Genomic DNA, 14,928 nt, shown 5'->3' with positions numbered 1-14,928 from the left:
CCCCAGGGGGAAACAAAAGGGAAAGAAGTGACCTGACTCCAGACGCAACACGAAACTGAGGGCACCCCAGGAAGTCCAGCTGCAGCAGAGAGTTTTAATTTGAGACAGTGATCAGCGTTAGGGAGACGTGGGGCGAGGCAAAAACTCCTCATTGAGAATGAGGGGACATCAGTGCCCGGTGCCATGACCTGAATGCACAAAGGGACAGGACACCCAGCAGGGGTCTGGTCGGGTCCAACCCCGAGGGGCTTGGGGACCCACCGTCATGGAGATGTCCCTCCTTCCCTCCGAGGGGAGCTTTCTGCTCGCTGTCTCCAAGAGAAGCTCGCAGGAGGGTTGATCCTGGAGCGCGGGGAGCTGGCACTGCCCGCCTGGGGGGGTCTGTGGGAGGGAGCTTGAGCATCTTCCGCACAGTTGTTTTTTTTTAAAACTTTCACAAGGAGAAACTGGGGTGGGATGAGCATGTGCCCTGAAAGAAGATTTTTCTTTGGAGTGGAGAGCAAAGTGGGGGTGGGGGAAGCTTGATGTTTGGGGGCCAGAGATTTGCTCTTTTGCTTTTCCTTCACCTTCAAACACACTCACAGTTGCATCGGTGGGTGGTTCTGGGGGGTTTGCGTATGCAGCGGGCTGGGGTGGGGGAAAGGCAGAGCGAGGCAGATTCCGCTAAGCCTGTTCTTCTTGGCGGGGGGGGGGGCTCTGCTCTACCAGAAAGGGTGGCTGGGGGGGGGGTCTGGCTGGTTATTCAGGCCGCTTCAGGTACTCGAGGATGTCAGACTTGACGGTGCTCACGGGGGCCTGATGGAACCAGCGCATGACCGGCACGCCGTCGGGCCCCACCAGGAACTTCTCGAAGTTCCAGCGAATGTCGTGGACCTTCATGGGCTCCCAGAAGAGGTGGTCCGGGGAGCCCAGAACATCAGAAGTTGGGGGGCAGGAGTTCTGGAGAGAGAGACAAAGTGCGGAAAGGCAAGTTGGTTTCGTTCCTCCTCCGCTTCTGTGTCGTCTGGGCTAGATTTCACTCTTGGTGGAATTCCCATGATATTTCTCAACATGTCATAAGCCAGCGCATGTCTCCACCGGACAGACGCCCAGTGATCCGCAGACCTTTCGACCCAACACTGAAACAGCAATTACGACGCAGACAACCGAGTATCAGGGAACCCGGGTAACTAGAAAACGGTTCTTTCCTCGCGTCTCCACATCGCTGGGATTTTACCATGGCAAGTCAGCAAAAGACCGTTTCCCCTAGGAAGTTAGAACGTTTCTATGGTTTGGGGTGAGAGTGGGTGGGTGCTTTGAAACTGACCTGCTGGAACCTGACCTGCTCAGGGAACCAAACCAGGGTCGGCCGAGCGCAAGGTCAAGTACTTTAACCCCTGTCCTATCTCTTGGGCCTCTACAATCTTAGTTTTCTTGTCTAGAAAAAAAAAATGGGGGAAGGGCTCCATTTAGAATCAAAACTGCCTTTGAAAATTAATGTAGAATAACCAACAAATTCTTTTTGAAAATGTGAAAGTTAAGTTTATCCCAGCACTAAACTGAGCGAGTATTACAAGCGGCCCGAGGGTCTCCTGAGCACTGATTTTTTTTTTTTTGCTTTATTTTGGGTCACACCCTGTGATGCTCGGGGGTTACTCCTGGCTCATGCACTCAGGAATCACTCCTGGCGGTGCTCGGGGGACCATATGGGATGCTGGGAATTGAACCCGGGTCGGCCACGTGTGCAAGGCAAATAAATGCCCTACCCGCTGTGCTGTCACTCCAGCCCTTGATTTTTTTTTTTAATAAAGAAAAAGCAAAAAGAAACCCGTTATAGCTATACCGTCAAACAGGAGCGGACGGTGGAGGGCTGGCGGCTGAGTCAGGCTGTGCAGGCCTGGCCTGGAGCCCCTGCGGGGGCAGCAGCTCCGCCAGAGGCGGCCCCCAGCGCTGCTGGCTGTGGCCCCAAATCAAAACCAAAAAATAACAGATTTTCAGTGTTTGATTAAAGAATATAAAACTGATAACATCACCGGATTTAAGTAACACGATGGTGATTTATATGCCTTAACCACCTACTATCAATGTGAGACTAAATGTTGATATTTTATATTCAGTAAGTTAAACAAACCTTGTTTAAAAAACACTCTCCACATTTGTCTTTATTTTTCCAATTTGTTATGGGTGGGTCCAAGCCTCTCTCTCTCTCTCTCTCTCTCTCTCTCTCCTCTCTCTCTTTCTCTTTCTCTCTCCCCCTCCCTCTCTCCCTCCCTCTCTACCTCTCTCCCTGCCTCCCTATCTCCTATATCTCTCTCCCTTCCTCCTTCTCTGCCTCCTCCCTCCCTCTCTCTTTCCCTCCCTCCTCTCTCTCTCTCTCTCTCTCTCTGTGTTTTTGGACCGCACCCTACTGTGCCCAGGGTTCATTCCTTGCTCTGTGCTTAAGAATCACTCTTGGCAATGCCAGGGACATAGCAGGGGCAGCGCTCATGCAAGGTAAGTGCTTAACTGGACCCAGCCCATGACTGGGTGAAAGTTTGAACAAGACCTTATTATTCTGAAGACCCCCACTTGGGAACATTGGACTAAGAGATACTTGTGATTCCTCTATTCTAGTCTCCTGTGGCCGTAACATTCTGTGACTCCAGCATTTACCATGCACCACTCTACATGATCTATTTCTATATCCCTGATGAGATACAATTTTCTTCAGGAAAGAGACGCCGCCTGTTAATTATTTATTAACTTGCTGGGGAGCATAGCACAGTTGCTTGTACACACGAGGGCTATGACATATGACTGCTGAATAAATTACTGTAGTTCATGTCAGAGCTATGTTGCCACATGCTTCCTCTACTTGAGACAAAGGTCTCACAACAGATATTGTCATGAACTTGAACTTATTTGAACATTTATTTTGAAGTAGTCTAACCTCAATCCTAGACACGAGCTCCATGCTTTCATGACATCACCTACTGGGCCCGTCCGTGGGGGGTTTCTGTTCACTTACCTTCAGGAAGGTAAAGATCTTCTGTTCTTTTTCCCCATTCACATCTCCTTTCTCAAAGAGTTGGAAGTTGGGGACAAATCCACCACCTGGACGTACATACCTACAGTAAACCAGAGTATTCGCAGGAGGATACAAGTTAAGACAAGGTTGAATAGCAATGGCCGCCCACCTGCATTACAAAAGGAAATTAGAGGTGAAGAGGAAGACGTGTTGGACAGGGGAGGTGGGAAAGAGTGGTCCCTGAGGACCAGGGCTTTATATATAGGCTTCTGGGACCAATAGAGAATTCTGAAACAAACGGAAGGCAAGGAAGATGGCTCAAAGGGCTGACGTGTATGCTTTGCGTGTGGGACCCTCAAGTTCAATCCCAACACTGCAGAGACCCCGGGCCCCAAAAAGTGTACCCCCCAAAAAATTTGAAAGACAATAATTCAAAGTTAGAATTCCTGGTTCATTTCTATTTCAAAAGCTCTCTTCTTGCTCCTGTCCTTCTCTGTAGGATTTTTCCTTGATCTCTCATTCAGAGAACCCAAAGATAGCTCCCTTGAGTACCAGGAGGCTACGATTGAATTCAAGGCATCGTAGTAATGTTTTTGAACCTATTAATTTATGATTAACCCCAGATATTTCCAGAATGAGAGTCTCTCTAAGCAGAATGTGGGAGAAAAACACTGGCAGAGACTTCACAGCGATCCACACAGGCACTCACTTGAGCCCAGCAAGGATTTCTGAGTTCTTTCCGGGTTCTTGTTTTCCAAATTGATTGCAGGGAAAGCCCAAGAGAACAACACCCAAAGGCTTCAGCTCTTCCTGGAGTGCATTCAGTTCTGGAGGTGGAGATTGAGCAGCATGAATAGCCTGGCCAGCAGCCAACCTCTGGCAGTACTTAGAACACATGTGACGATCGTGAATTATTAATCAATGATTACTTATTAACTAATGGATAAAAGTGACTCATCTCATTCATGACATCTCCACCCCTGCTAAAGCATCTCTCAAAGGCCCCTGGCTGGACTTCTGTCATATGGGGATTACAATTTCAAGATGCGGTGCTGGAGTGATAGTATGGCTGGTAGGGCATTTGCCTTGCACATGGCCATCCTGGGTTTGAGCCCTGGCATCTTGTATGGTTCCAGAGTTGGGAGTAACCCCTGAGCATCTTCAGGTGTGGCCAAAAAAAAAATAAGAAGAAGAATTTAGAGATATGAAGGCGGGGAGCAAATGCACTTAAAGTGCATATGTTTGATCTCTGGTACCACTGAACACAGAGCCGGAAATAGCCCCTGAGTGCCACCCCGAGTGTGGTTCAACATCCTCCACACCCACACAGGAAAGAATCTCAACACATGAATTTTAGGGGGGCATAAACATTCACATCATTACACCTGCTGAATGTCCACTTTAAATATCAATATTTTGTAAACCATATGTCTTATGAAATTGCAGTTTGCTTACATTGAAACGATGTGTTTTATGAAAGGAGAAAAAAAAGAAGCTGGGGGCTGGAGCGATAGCACAGTGGGTAGGGCGTGTGCCTTGCATGTGGCCAACCCGGGTTCGATTCCCAGAATCCCATATGGTCCCCTGAGCACCGCCAGGGGTAATTCCTGAGTGCTAGAGCCAGGAGTAACCCCTGTGCATTGCCAGGTGTGACCCAAAAAGCAAAAATAAATAAATAAATAAATAAATAAATAAGAAGAAGAAGAAAAAGAAGAAGCTGGGACTGTAGCTGTGTGGAGAACACCTGCTCTGTCTAAGTAGCGAATATGGACCATCTCCCTGAGGGGTCCCACTGCTCCCTACCAGATATGCTCTCCCTCAGGACTTCGGGCTACGAACTCAACAACTCAGTTACTCTTACTGGTATTTTCCAGGTGGTCTTTGACTAAATCTCTGGGAGACGTCTCAGATCTGGTGAGATCTGGCTTTTGGAAGAGCAGAGCAGAGGTCGGGCTTAGGGACAGAATCACAGAAGAACCACTTTTTCCTGCTCCCACATCTTAGCAAAATGCAGACTTTTTTCCTTTTTTGGTTTTTGGGTCACACCCGGCGATGCACAGGGGTTACTCCTGGCTCATGCACTCAGGAATTACTCCTGGCGGTGCTCGGGGGACCATATGGGATGCTGGGATTCGAACCCGTATCGGCCGCATGCAAGGCAAACGCCCTACCCACTATGCTATTGCTCCAGCCCAGCAAAATGCAGACTTTCTGAGTGGCCACGGGCCGTCTGATGAAGCTCATCTCCAAGGAGTTGGAACGTGAGCTCTCACCGATGTACTGAGCTGTCAAGCCTCAGAAGGTGGCCACGTTGATGAAGAGGACGTGCTTGCCCGCGTACTGCTTGAACTGGATATACTCCTCGCTGTTGAGGGTGAGTGCTCCGTATTCGTAGATGGTGCCCGTCACCCCCTCATAGCAATCCACCTGGAATGGAATGAAAATAACCGTAAGACAAACATCCATGGACTTTTTCAAAGTTATCCAAGAACTCCCTGGCTCTACCCCCAAACTCTTTAAGAATTAGAGAGATTGTGTCATGGCTGTTGCCACAACTAGAAAATGTCTCCTCATGTAAAATCCTTTGGAGTGTGGTGAGCAAGCACTTTAGAATGCTCTCCTTGTTTCTGGAAGAGTCTGACAGTTTATTTTGTTCATTCTTTGGGTCACACCCAACTGTGCTCAGGAGTCAGTCCTGGCTTCGCTCTGGTGATCAGATGAGGTGTTCTGTACAGGATAGAACTGGAGTTGGCCTCATGCAAGGCTAACGCTTTAACCCCTGTCCAAACTCTCTGGCCCCAGATTCATACACAGTGTCTCTGTGTTCTGACATTGTACTCTCTTCCACAGCCCAACACACACTTCTGGTCCTCCCAGACCTTCTCAAGCACTCTTTGTTTGTTTTTGTTTGGAGGTTGCACCGGCAGTGCTCAGGGCTTGCTGCTGTACTCAGGGATCACTCCTGTCAAGTTCGGCAGACCATATGGGATGCCCAGAGACTAACCATTGCAAACACCCTACCTGCTATATTATTGCTCTGGCGGTCTCCTCAAGTAATCTCAACAGAATTTCCAGTTTCTTGGAGCAGAAATAAGCTTTACATATATTTCCCATCCATATGTTCTTACGCTGTAATCCTCTTAGACCCCAAATTTAGCTCCTCCTGAGGCTGACACCCTCAGGTATTTTGCCAATATCAGTATTACTATTACCTACAAAACTCATTCGTTTTTTTTGGCTGGGGTGGCACCCCCAGCAACGCTCAGGATTTATTACTCTTATCTCTGCACTCAAGTATCACTCCTAGCAGTGCTTGGGGAACTATATCGGATGCCAGAGATTGAACCCAGGTGGGACACATGCAAGGCAAGGGCCTGACCCTCTGTACTACCTTTTCAACTTCCAGAAACACGTTCTTCGTTGCCCTGCCAAAGCCCTAGCATCTGCACTCACACCCAAATGCCACGCCACACCAGTGACCCAACTCCACAGCTTTACTAAAATTTTCTGCAGCGATGCCCAACCACAAATATTCCAGGCACTTCAGTGTTTAGCCTGAGAACTCTGGGGTCTTCTCAGACTCAGGGCAGGCAGCATCCTCCTGTCCCTCATACTTCCAGAAGTCCCGAGAGCCATGCCCGCCTCCCGCAGCCATCACCATATCAACTCATCTGCCTAGTCCTTCAGATCCTGAAGTTTCTGGACCACGCTGCCACATATGTCTGCACAACACCTCCAAATTCCACAATACTGAAATTTCATTAGGAGCACACCAAATTAGAGGGGAAAGTAACATAGAAGCCAACTAAACTCAGCAAACAAAAATAACAAAGAAGGCTCAACTAGCAACAGACATCATAGTAAATCCTCAAAAACTTAATAACACAGTGGTGAGATACAATAATTTTCACAAGTTTTCTATTACTGGGCTGGAGTGATCGCACAGTGGGTAGGGCATTTGCCTTGCACGTGGCCGACCCTGGTTTGATCCCTCCATCCCTCTTGGAGAGCCTGGCAAGCTACCGAGAGTATCCCACCCGCACGGCAGAGCCTGGCAAGCTACCCGTGGCATATTCATTATGCCAAAAACTGTAACAACAAGTCTCACAATGGAGACGTTGCTGATACCTGCTCGAGCAAATCGATGAACAATGGGACGACAGCGCTATAGTGCTAAGGGAGCAGGCTCAGGAAAATGGGGAAAGTGGTAAAGGGAAGGTCACTCTGTGGTGGGATTGGTGTTAGAATACTGAAAGCCCATCACAACTATATTATATTTGTAAACGTTGGTGTTTAAATAAAGTATTTTTTAAAAACCTGATTCTTGACACACTCTTGTCATCTCCAAATTGGGGAGAAACAGCTTGGACTACTCATAGATTTGGGATTACAAAATAGGAAGCCAAAGAAAGAGAATCCCTCCCCAGAAGCAAGCCAAGGGGACACAGGGCCTGGAGGAGATCTCAGGACATGAGAAAAAGGACAGAATTTCAAGGTAATTGAAAAGGAAGAGTGAAGCAGGCAGAGAATGTAAGCCTGAACATTCACCTGTACACCTCTCAGCAGGGTGCCAGGCGTGCTGTCTCCTTGATAACCCCTGGACAGAAGGAAGCTGAGCCTGACCCGTGTCCAGGAATCAACAAACACAGGTGCACATTCAAGAATCCATGTATTTTTGGGGCTAGAGTGATAGCACAGCGGGTAGGGCGTTTGCCTTGCATGCGGCCAACCCGGGTTTGATTCCCAGCATCCCATATGGTCCCATGAGCACCGCCAGGAGTAATTCCTGAGTGCCCAGCCAGGAGTAACCTCTGTGCATTACCAGGTGTGACCCAAAAAGCAAACAAACAAAAACGAATCCATATATTTTGGAACATTAGCCCGAGGGAACCACTTTGAGGGAGGTGTCGCCTATGGACACACCCCCTAATTCCTCCATGCCATCTCAACTCTGGGTTTACAGTCTCTAGCATTTACCTTTCTTGATACTGAAATACAAAACCACAGAACCCCTGGGATGGGGACACCACATTTGTGTGTCAGCCCTGTCCTTGCCTTCCTGTTACCTCCCGCTGGGTCCCCCACATGGATATCACCCTGTGAAGTGAGGCGGAGAAACCCAAGAACACTACAGGTTTGAAGAGTTCTGACTTTCTGGCTCACCTTTCAGTTCTGTTCCAGTTGGCTAAGGCCTGTGTGGGGGGCAGGGGGTGGCACCGGACAGCTTTTACGCTTAGCATTGAGTTTCTCCAACAAAATTCCACTCTCACAGGGAGCCATAGCTGGCAGAGACCCAGGTGCTGCCTTGCATTCTTTCATAAGGGAAATGGATGTTCAACAACCTAGAACATTCTTTTTTTTTTTTTTGGAGGGGGGACGGCACACCTTGAAATACTCAGAGGCTACTTGCGGCTTTGCCCTCAGGAGTCATCCAAGGCAGTGCTCATACAGGGATCATATGGGCTGCCCGGGATTGAACCCCAGTCAGCTGTCTGCAAAGCAAGCACCTTACCCACTGTACTATCTCTCGGGCCCCCAGCCTGGAACATTTTATTGTTCTATTGTTTGTTTTTTATTTTTCGGCCTCACTCGGCAGTGCTCAGGGCTTACTCCTGGTGCTGTGCTCAGGGATCACGCCTGGCGGTGCTCAGGATACCCCAACAGGTGCCAGGGATTGATCAGTTGTGCCAGGCAAGTGTCTTCACCCCTGTACACAGGCCCAGGGCATTTTAGTGCATCATCTATTTCACACAACCCAGTAACTGGGCAGTGCTCTGACGAGACTCCATCCCCAGCAGATATTAGCTGGGAGCAGGTCAAAAAGTGAGGGGGGGGGCAAATTCCTAGACACCCCAAAGATTCACTGAATCTAAAACTTGGGCCTGGGGACCCAGCAAATCTTGTTGTCACAAGCCCTCCAGGTAATATTAGAAGTGAGGAAATCTGAGAAAGGCTGGGTCCACTCTGTCTTTGACAGGGGAGAGAAAGCGCTGGCGAGGGATGCGAAGCCCTGAAGGCTGGACCCTGTCCCCCGCCCTCCCCCACCCCGCCCCAGCACACACCGTCTTCACCGGATGCTCCCCCCAACCATCCCCCCCCCATCCAAGGAAGGGACAAATCTAAAGGGTTTGGGGGGAGCAGCATCAAGACTTAAGACAAGGACTCTTAAGAGCGAGTCCTTGTCCCCTAAAATCAAACCGTCCCGGGCCCCCACTTTAGGTCCTCTCAGTCCCCGATAAAGTTCTTCTGCCCCTGGAACTCCTCGGAGCACATTCAGCACTGTTTGCTTTTCCTCCTCCCCTGCGGTTCCAGCCTGCCCAAGAGAGTCCGGCCACTTGCTCAGTTTCCCTTTTCCCGCCCCCCACTCCAGGGTGCCCCCAGGTCCAGGTCTAGTGGGGGGGGGGCGGGGCGGGGGTCCAGCCAGCAGCCTGTCCGCCTCCCAGGGAGGGGCGAATGCCCCGGGATGGGGGGCTTCTCCCCAGGGCCGAGGCGGGGTCAGGGCACGTGTTTGCTGGAGGCTGGGCAGGCGGCTGGGGTCCTGGGGTCAGGCCAAGCGGGACCCCCTGACAGTCCCCCCACTCCCCGCGGGACGCTGACCTTCATCTGCTGCTGCTGCGGCTGCGGCTGCCGCGCGGCCTGGGCCAAGCCCGCCAGGAGGAGCGGGACGAGCCCCGCGGCCCAGAGTCGCACCATGGTCCGACTAGGGAGTCCCGGGGTCCCTCTGAGCGCCCCGGCGTGCTGATGAACCCCTGGGGGTCCCGCCCACAACGCGCCGTCCAATCGCTGCGCCGCAGTCACGACGCCCCCTAATCTTCCCCGCCCCCTAATCCTCCCGCTGCCGCCCATCAGCCCCGCCCCCCGCCCCGCCCCCCGGGGCATTCGTCCCACTCGAACCTGCCCCCCACCCCGACCTGCCCAGCGCACCCTAGTGCGCGCTGGACAGCCAGTGGCAAGTGTGCAGACGGGGTGGGGGTGGGTGATACTTAGGGTTTTGTCTAATTTTATTTCATCATCATCATCATCATCATCATCACCATCATCATCGTCATTATTGCTTTCTCTGCCCCTCCCAGTGACCCGCAGTTCCCAGATGCGGACCCCCCAGGAGCGCAAACCGCCGCCCCCGAAGCCGGGTGGGCTTCTGGAACAAGGCCGCACACGCCCCCGTCCCGCGCAGCCCGGACCTGGAGCGGGCTCTGCTAGACGACGGCTCTCCAGCTGACGCGAGTCCCCTCCAACAGTGCTCGCTCAGCCAGCACGTTGCAGTTCCTAAGAGCAGATGCCGTTTGGACACAGCTCGCCCGGCGGTCTCTGCGCCAGGAGCCCGGCTTGTTGCAACAGGAGCGCACGGACGGTCTTGCGCGTGGGTCCCAGGCTCAGAGAGGGACCGTGGTCTCCCCGAGACCCCAGAGAGACCCCAACCAGAGGGTTGTCTGCAAGTCCTTTCACCCGGGCTTCCACGGCCGCTTCCGCTTTCCTCCTGTTGATGGATGAAAACGTCTCCCCCCACTTCTAAATCGCTTGTCAGGTGCGCAACAAAAAGGCTTTCTCGGCTGGGGCTGCTGAGGATTGATCCTCGCTCTCTCCCTGGGAAGGCGAGGCTCCTTATCTCCGATTTCTGATCTCAGAGCCCAGAGCACCAATACCGGATCCAGCCGCCGGGGCCCTGTGCAGCCACGTGGAAGGCGCCCTTCCTGCCTCGGGCGCAGCCCACACACGTCCCCATCTCTGTGGCCTGTTGCCTTTGCCAGCTCAAAGTCCTAGGCACTTAGCCTAGGACTCAGCGGGCCCTTGGGGTTTGTTAAGCCCTCTGGAGGGCCTCCCCGCTTCCTTGTCTCTGGAAGTGTGAACATCTATATGTCTTAATTTTCCGTCTTCCTGACACTTGGGTAACTTCCTGGATGCTGAGTATAAAATAGGTTCATATTTGGACAGGAGAGCTAGTACACTTGCCTCTTGCCTTGTGTGTGGCCTATCCAAGTTCCAACCCAAGCCCACGAATGGTGACTTTTGAGCACAGAGCTAGGAATTACCCCTGAGCAATTGAGGCATTGCTGGGATTTGCTGAGCATTGACCCAAGTGTGTACCCCACCCCCCACCCCCCATCAATAACCACAGAGAAAGAGAGAGAGAGGGAGAGAGAGAGAGAGAGAGAGAGAGAGAGAGAGAGAGAGAGAGAGGAGAGAGAGAGAGAGAGAGAGAGAGAGAGAGAGAGAGAGAGAGAGAGAGAGAGAGAGAGAGAGAAGGAAAGAACAGGAGGAGAACACTCAGGCACATTTAGGAACTTAAAAAAAAAAATCATCACCAAAATAACTAGAAGGTTAGTACTTTGTCTCCTTCCTGAACAAGAATATGATCAGAGATCCCAAGTAGGTAATTTCACAGCATTACAGACCCATTATTTGTCAGCCTGAAATTCACAGCCAAGTGCGTTCTGATCCAAAATCCCAACTCTGAAATAATGGCTGCTGCAAGAGATGAGATTTTAATCTCTGGGACGGTGAATGTTATCTCCTGTGGCAAAGATGGGAAGGTGCGATTAAGGCTCTTGATCCCTCCAGAGGATTAGCCTGGATTACCTGGGTGAGGACTAAGTGTGATCAAGAGGGATTTGCACAGGAAATAGGTGATAATGGAATCTAGAGGCTGGGGGACCCCATGGGGGTGCTGAGGAGCAAACCCAGGTGGGCCGCAAGCAAGGAAAGCTCCCTACCCACTGTGTCCCCAGCCCCCGGCTTGGTGATTTCTAATGCAATTTCCTCTCTAAATGTGCAAGCTGAGCTCCACAGAGTCGCTTCCCCCATTGGGCCGCACCCTAGAACGGTGGGTAATGGTTTGCGGTCGATATTAGTGATATGGAGCAGTTTCTTCTCTCCCTGGAAACAGCAGGGCCTGGAGACCAGAGAACTAAGCAGGCGGGCAGCGGACTTGGAATGGCATTGGAACGTCCTTGGTCTGAGTGGGCGCCTGGTTCTCTCCCGATACCCTGCCCTGGCACTAAGACAGGAGCAACAGATAAGAAAGCTAGCTAGAAAAGAACACGCCATCCTTCCCCACTGCCCCCTCCCCAGCTCCCAAGAATTCAGGTTCTTCCAGGAGCAGACTGGGGGAGGAGGTCTTAGCATAAGTAACAGACCTTCAGAAAGTATGTGGCAGGCCCAGGTGCCTCCGTGAAAGCCCAGGGACCTGTGCAAATGACACCAAAGTCCCAAACTTCACCCAGTCAAAGCTGAGGAAGGTTAGAAGGTTAAAAACGCATGAGGATAAAAAATTAAGTGTAAATCAGAGTGGTTTCTCTAGAACTTTCCTACCTTATCAAACATATTTATTAGAAAATGTTGCACCCAGGGCTGGAGCAATAGCACAGCGGGTAGGGCGTTTGCCTTGCACGCGGCCGACCCAGGTTCAATTCCCAGCATCCATATGGTCCTCTGAGCACTGCCAGGGGTGATTCCTGAGTGTAGAGCCAGAAGTAACCCCTGTGCATTGCCAGGTGTGACCCGAAAAGAAAAAAAAAAGAAAATGTTGCACCTAAAGTGAAGAAAAATGTAATTTGAAATACAAAATTGGAACAGAGAGAATGTACAGTGGGTAAGGTGCTTGCCTTGCATGCAGTTGATGCAGGTTCAATCCCTGGCACCTCACAGGGTTCCCTGAGCCGCCACCAGTGATCCCTGAGTGAAAGCCCTGAGCACAGTCCGGTGTGGTGCAAAAACAAACACACTAAAACACAAAAAGATTATAATTAAACAAAAATCCAAGTGAATGGTTTATGGAGAAATGCCTGAGTGCAGAGCCAGGAGGTAACCTCTGAGCATCACCAGATGTGACCCAACAAGCCAAAAGAAAAAAGAAAAAAAGAAAAAAAATCCTGCCTCAAGGATATAATAGAGTCAGAGTGGGAAAAATCTGCAGTGATCGTCAGGGTGAGGGGAGCAGCTACTTACAGTAAGTAAGAGCAAATACTTACTTTTTCTAAGTAATTACTTATTTCTATTTGTATTTGGGGCCCCACCTGGAGGTTCTCAGGGCTTCATACTGGGGGGCTCAAGGGACCGCATGTGGTGGCGGGGATTGAGCCAGGGTGGGCTGTCCGAAGGCAAACACTCGAGCAGCTCTACCTCACTCCAGCCCCCTACCGTAGCGTTTAAATGTGAAAGCAGAAAAGGGCGGGGACCCATGGAGACATCCACATTTTCTTTGCGCTTTGCTTCTTTTTTATATATATATAATGTAGGAGCACTGCTATTTATTATGTTCTTTGCATCTTTTTGTGGTTTTAGATGCCTTTCCTACTCCTTCCACTCATCCACCCCCACTGCAATCTGAGATCTTGACCATATTTGGTCATTTTATTTTATTTTATTTTATTTTTGCTTTTTGGGTCACACCTGGCAATGCTCAGGGATTACTCCTGGCTCTGCACTCAGGAATTACCCCTGGCAGTGCTCAGGGGACCATATGGGATGCTGGGAATCGAACCCGGGTCAGCCGCGTGCAAGGCAAACACCCTACCCGCTGTGCTATCGCTCCAGCCCCATATTTGGTCATTTTAATGGGTTGCCATGGTAACTACAAAACTCTCTTGGCTCTGGTGGGTGTGAGTTGGGTATATCGAAGCATTGTTATGACTGTAAAATGAGCCCGACTTGTCTCAGGTCACCTAGGAGTGACCTGCACTTGCGCCCACTGGTCCTAGCGAAGAAAGAGACGTTGCAGGACAGAAACTATGATTTGGTCCCTTAGGGGTTACTGAGCTTGTAACGTGGATACCTCCAATCAATTGCATCACAATGATTATGTGATTGGCTTGTCCCTCAGGTGTAGTGAGTGACACTTTGAAGACCTAAAACCTTTTAGCATAGAGGCCCTGGTGGAAGGTAGAAGAGGAGGCTGAGGTCACATGACAGAGCTTGGCTCCCATGATGGACCCACCCTCATTCTCTTATGAGCATGAGCTCTAGAACCTTCCTTTAGATTCAGAGTTCCTGCTTCCAGGGAAATGATGGGGAAGGCAGAGGTTTGAGGCACCTGGATGCAACAATTGCAGAAGAATTTATCTTAATAATGTTAGTGGTTGGGGCTGGAGTGATAGCACAGCGGGTAGGGCATTTGCCTTGCACGCAGTCGACCGGGGTTCAATTCCCAGCATCCCATATGGTCCCCTGAGCTCACCAGGAGTAATTCCTTAGTGCAAAGCCAGGAGTAATCCCTGAACATCTCCAGGTGTGACCCAAAAAGGCAAAAAAAAAAAAAAATGTTAGTGGGTGTGTGATGAGGAAAGAGATAATGAGGAGGCAAGGAATGTAGAACAGCTGGGAAAGAGCAGCTCAAAATTCTTTTCTATCTGTTTGTTTTTGAGCCACACAGGGCAGTGCTCACGGATGACACCTGGCAGGGCTCAGAGACCATATGTTGCACCCAGGTCCCGTCAGCTACGTGCAAAGCAAGTCCTCTGCCCACTATCACTCGGACCCAAGCTGCTCTCACTAAACATGAATGGAAAGAAATCAACTATTTCCTATATTGTTGGAATGCCTTAGGCCAGGTCCAGTGTAAATGTTTAAATGAATTATTTCCCTTTTTTGATGGGCTCTATGAAGTCCAGATTGTTCTTCCACTTCTACAGATGAAAGCCACAGGCATAAATGGTCAATTCTGTCCAAATTAGGAAGCCTGGAAAGGAAGATGGAACTGAAGCATAATGTTTCTGAGATTTGGTTATTTTCATCTCCACCATCCTCTGAACTGTGACAGCCAGGGGCTGGGGCGGGTGGAGAGGCCTTGTCTGTGGGCCAGGAGGAACTAACACAGGAAACCTCCACTGCTTTGTGGCTGGCTCAGACAGCGTTATCTTGGGTTCCGCCCCCTAGATTAGAGGTCGCGGAGAAGAGATCAGAAACGGAGGATAATGAGTTCGTTCTACTCCAACAGCAAGAAT

At 50.5% G+C, this 14,928-nt stretch overlaps 1 protein-coding gene across 1 annotated transcript; it reads right to left on the bottom strand.

Moving 5' to 3' along the window:
- Positions 1-74: 74 nt before the first annotated feature.
- On the bottom strand, positions 75-9,779 carry GPX6 (glutathione peroxidase 6). Its single transcript, XM_012935785.2, has 5 exons — positions 9,584-9,779; positions 5,260-5,413; positions 3,696-3,813; positions 2,987-3,086; positions 75-939 (listed from the first exon to the last, which is right to left on the bottom strand). Exons 1-5 carry the CDS (start codon positions 9,677-9,679, stop codon positions 739-741), a joined length of 669 nt encoding a protein of 222 aa, XP_012791239.2. The 5' UTR covers positions 9,680-9,779; the 3' UTR covers positions 75-738.
- Positions 9,780-14,928: the final 5,149 nt, after the last annotated feature.

Source organism: Sorex araneus, chromosome 2 (assembly GCF_027595985.1).
Source record: "Sorex araneus isolate mSorAra2 chromosome 2, mSorAra2.pri, whole genome shotgun sequence".
Classification (NCBI taxonomy): domain Eukaryota; kingdom Metazoa; phylum Chordata; class Mammalia; order Eulipotyphla; family Soricidae; genus Sorex; species Sorex araneus.
Note: the sequence above shows the minus strand (reverse complement) of the source record. Positions and strands in the feature narration are given on the sequence as shown.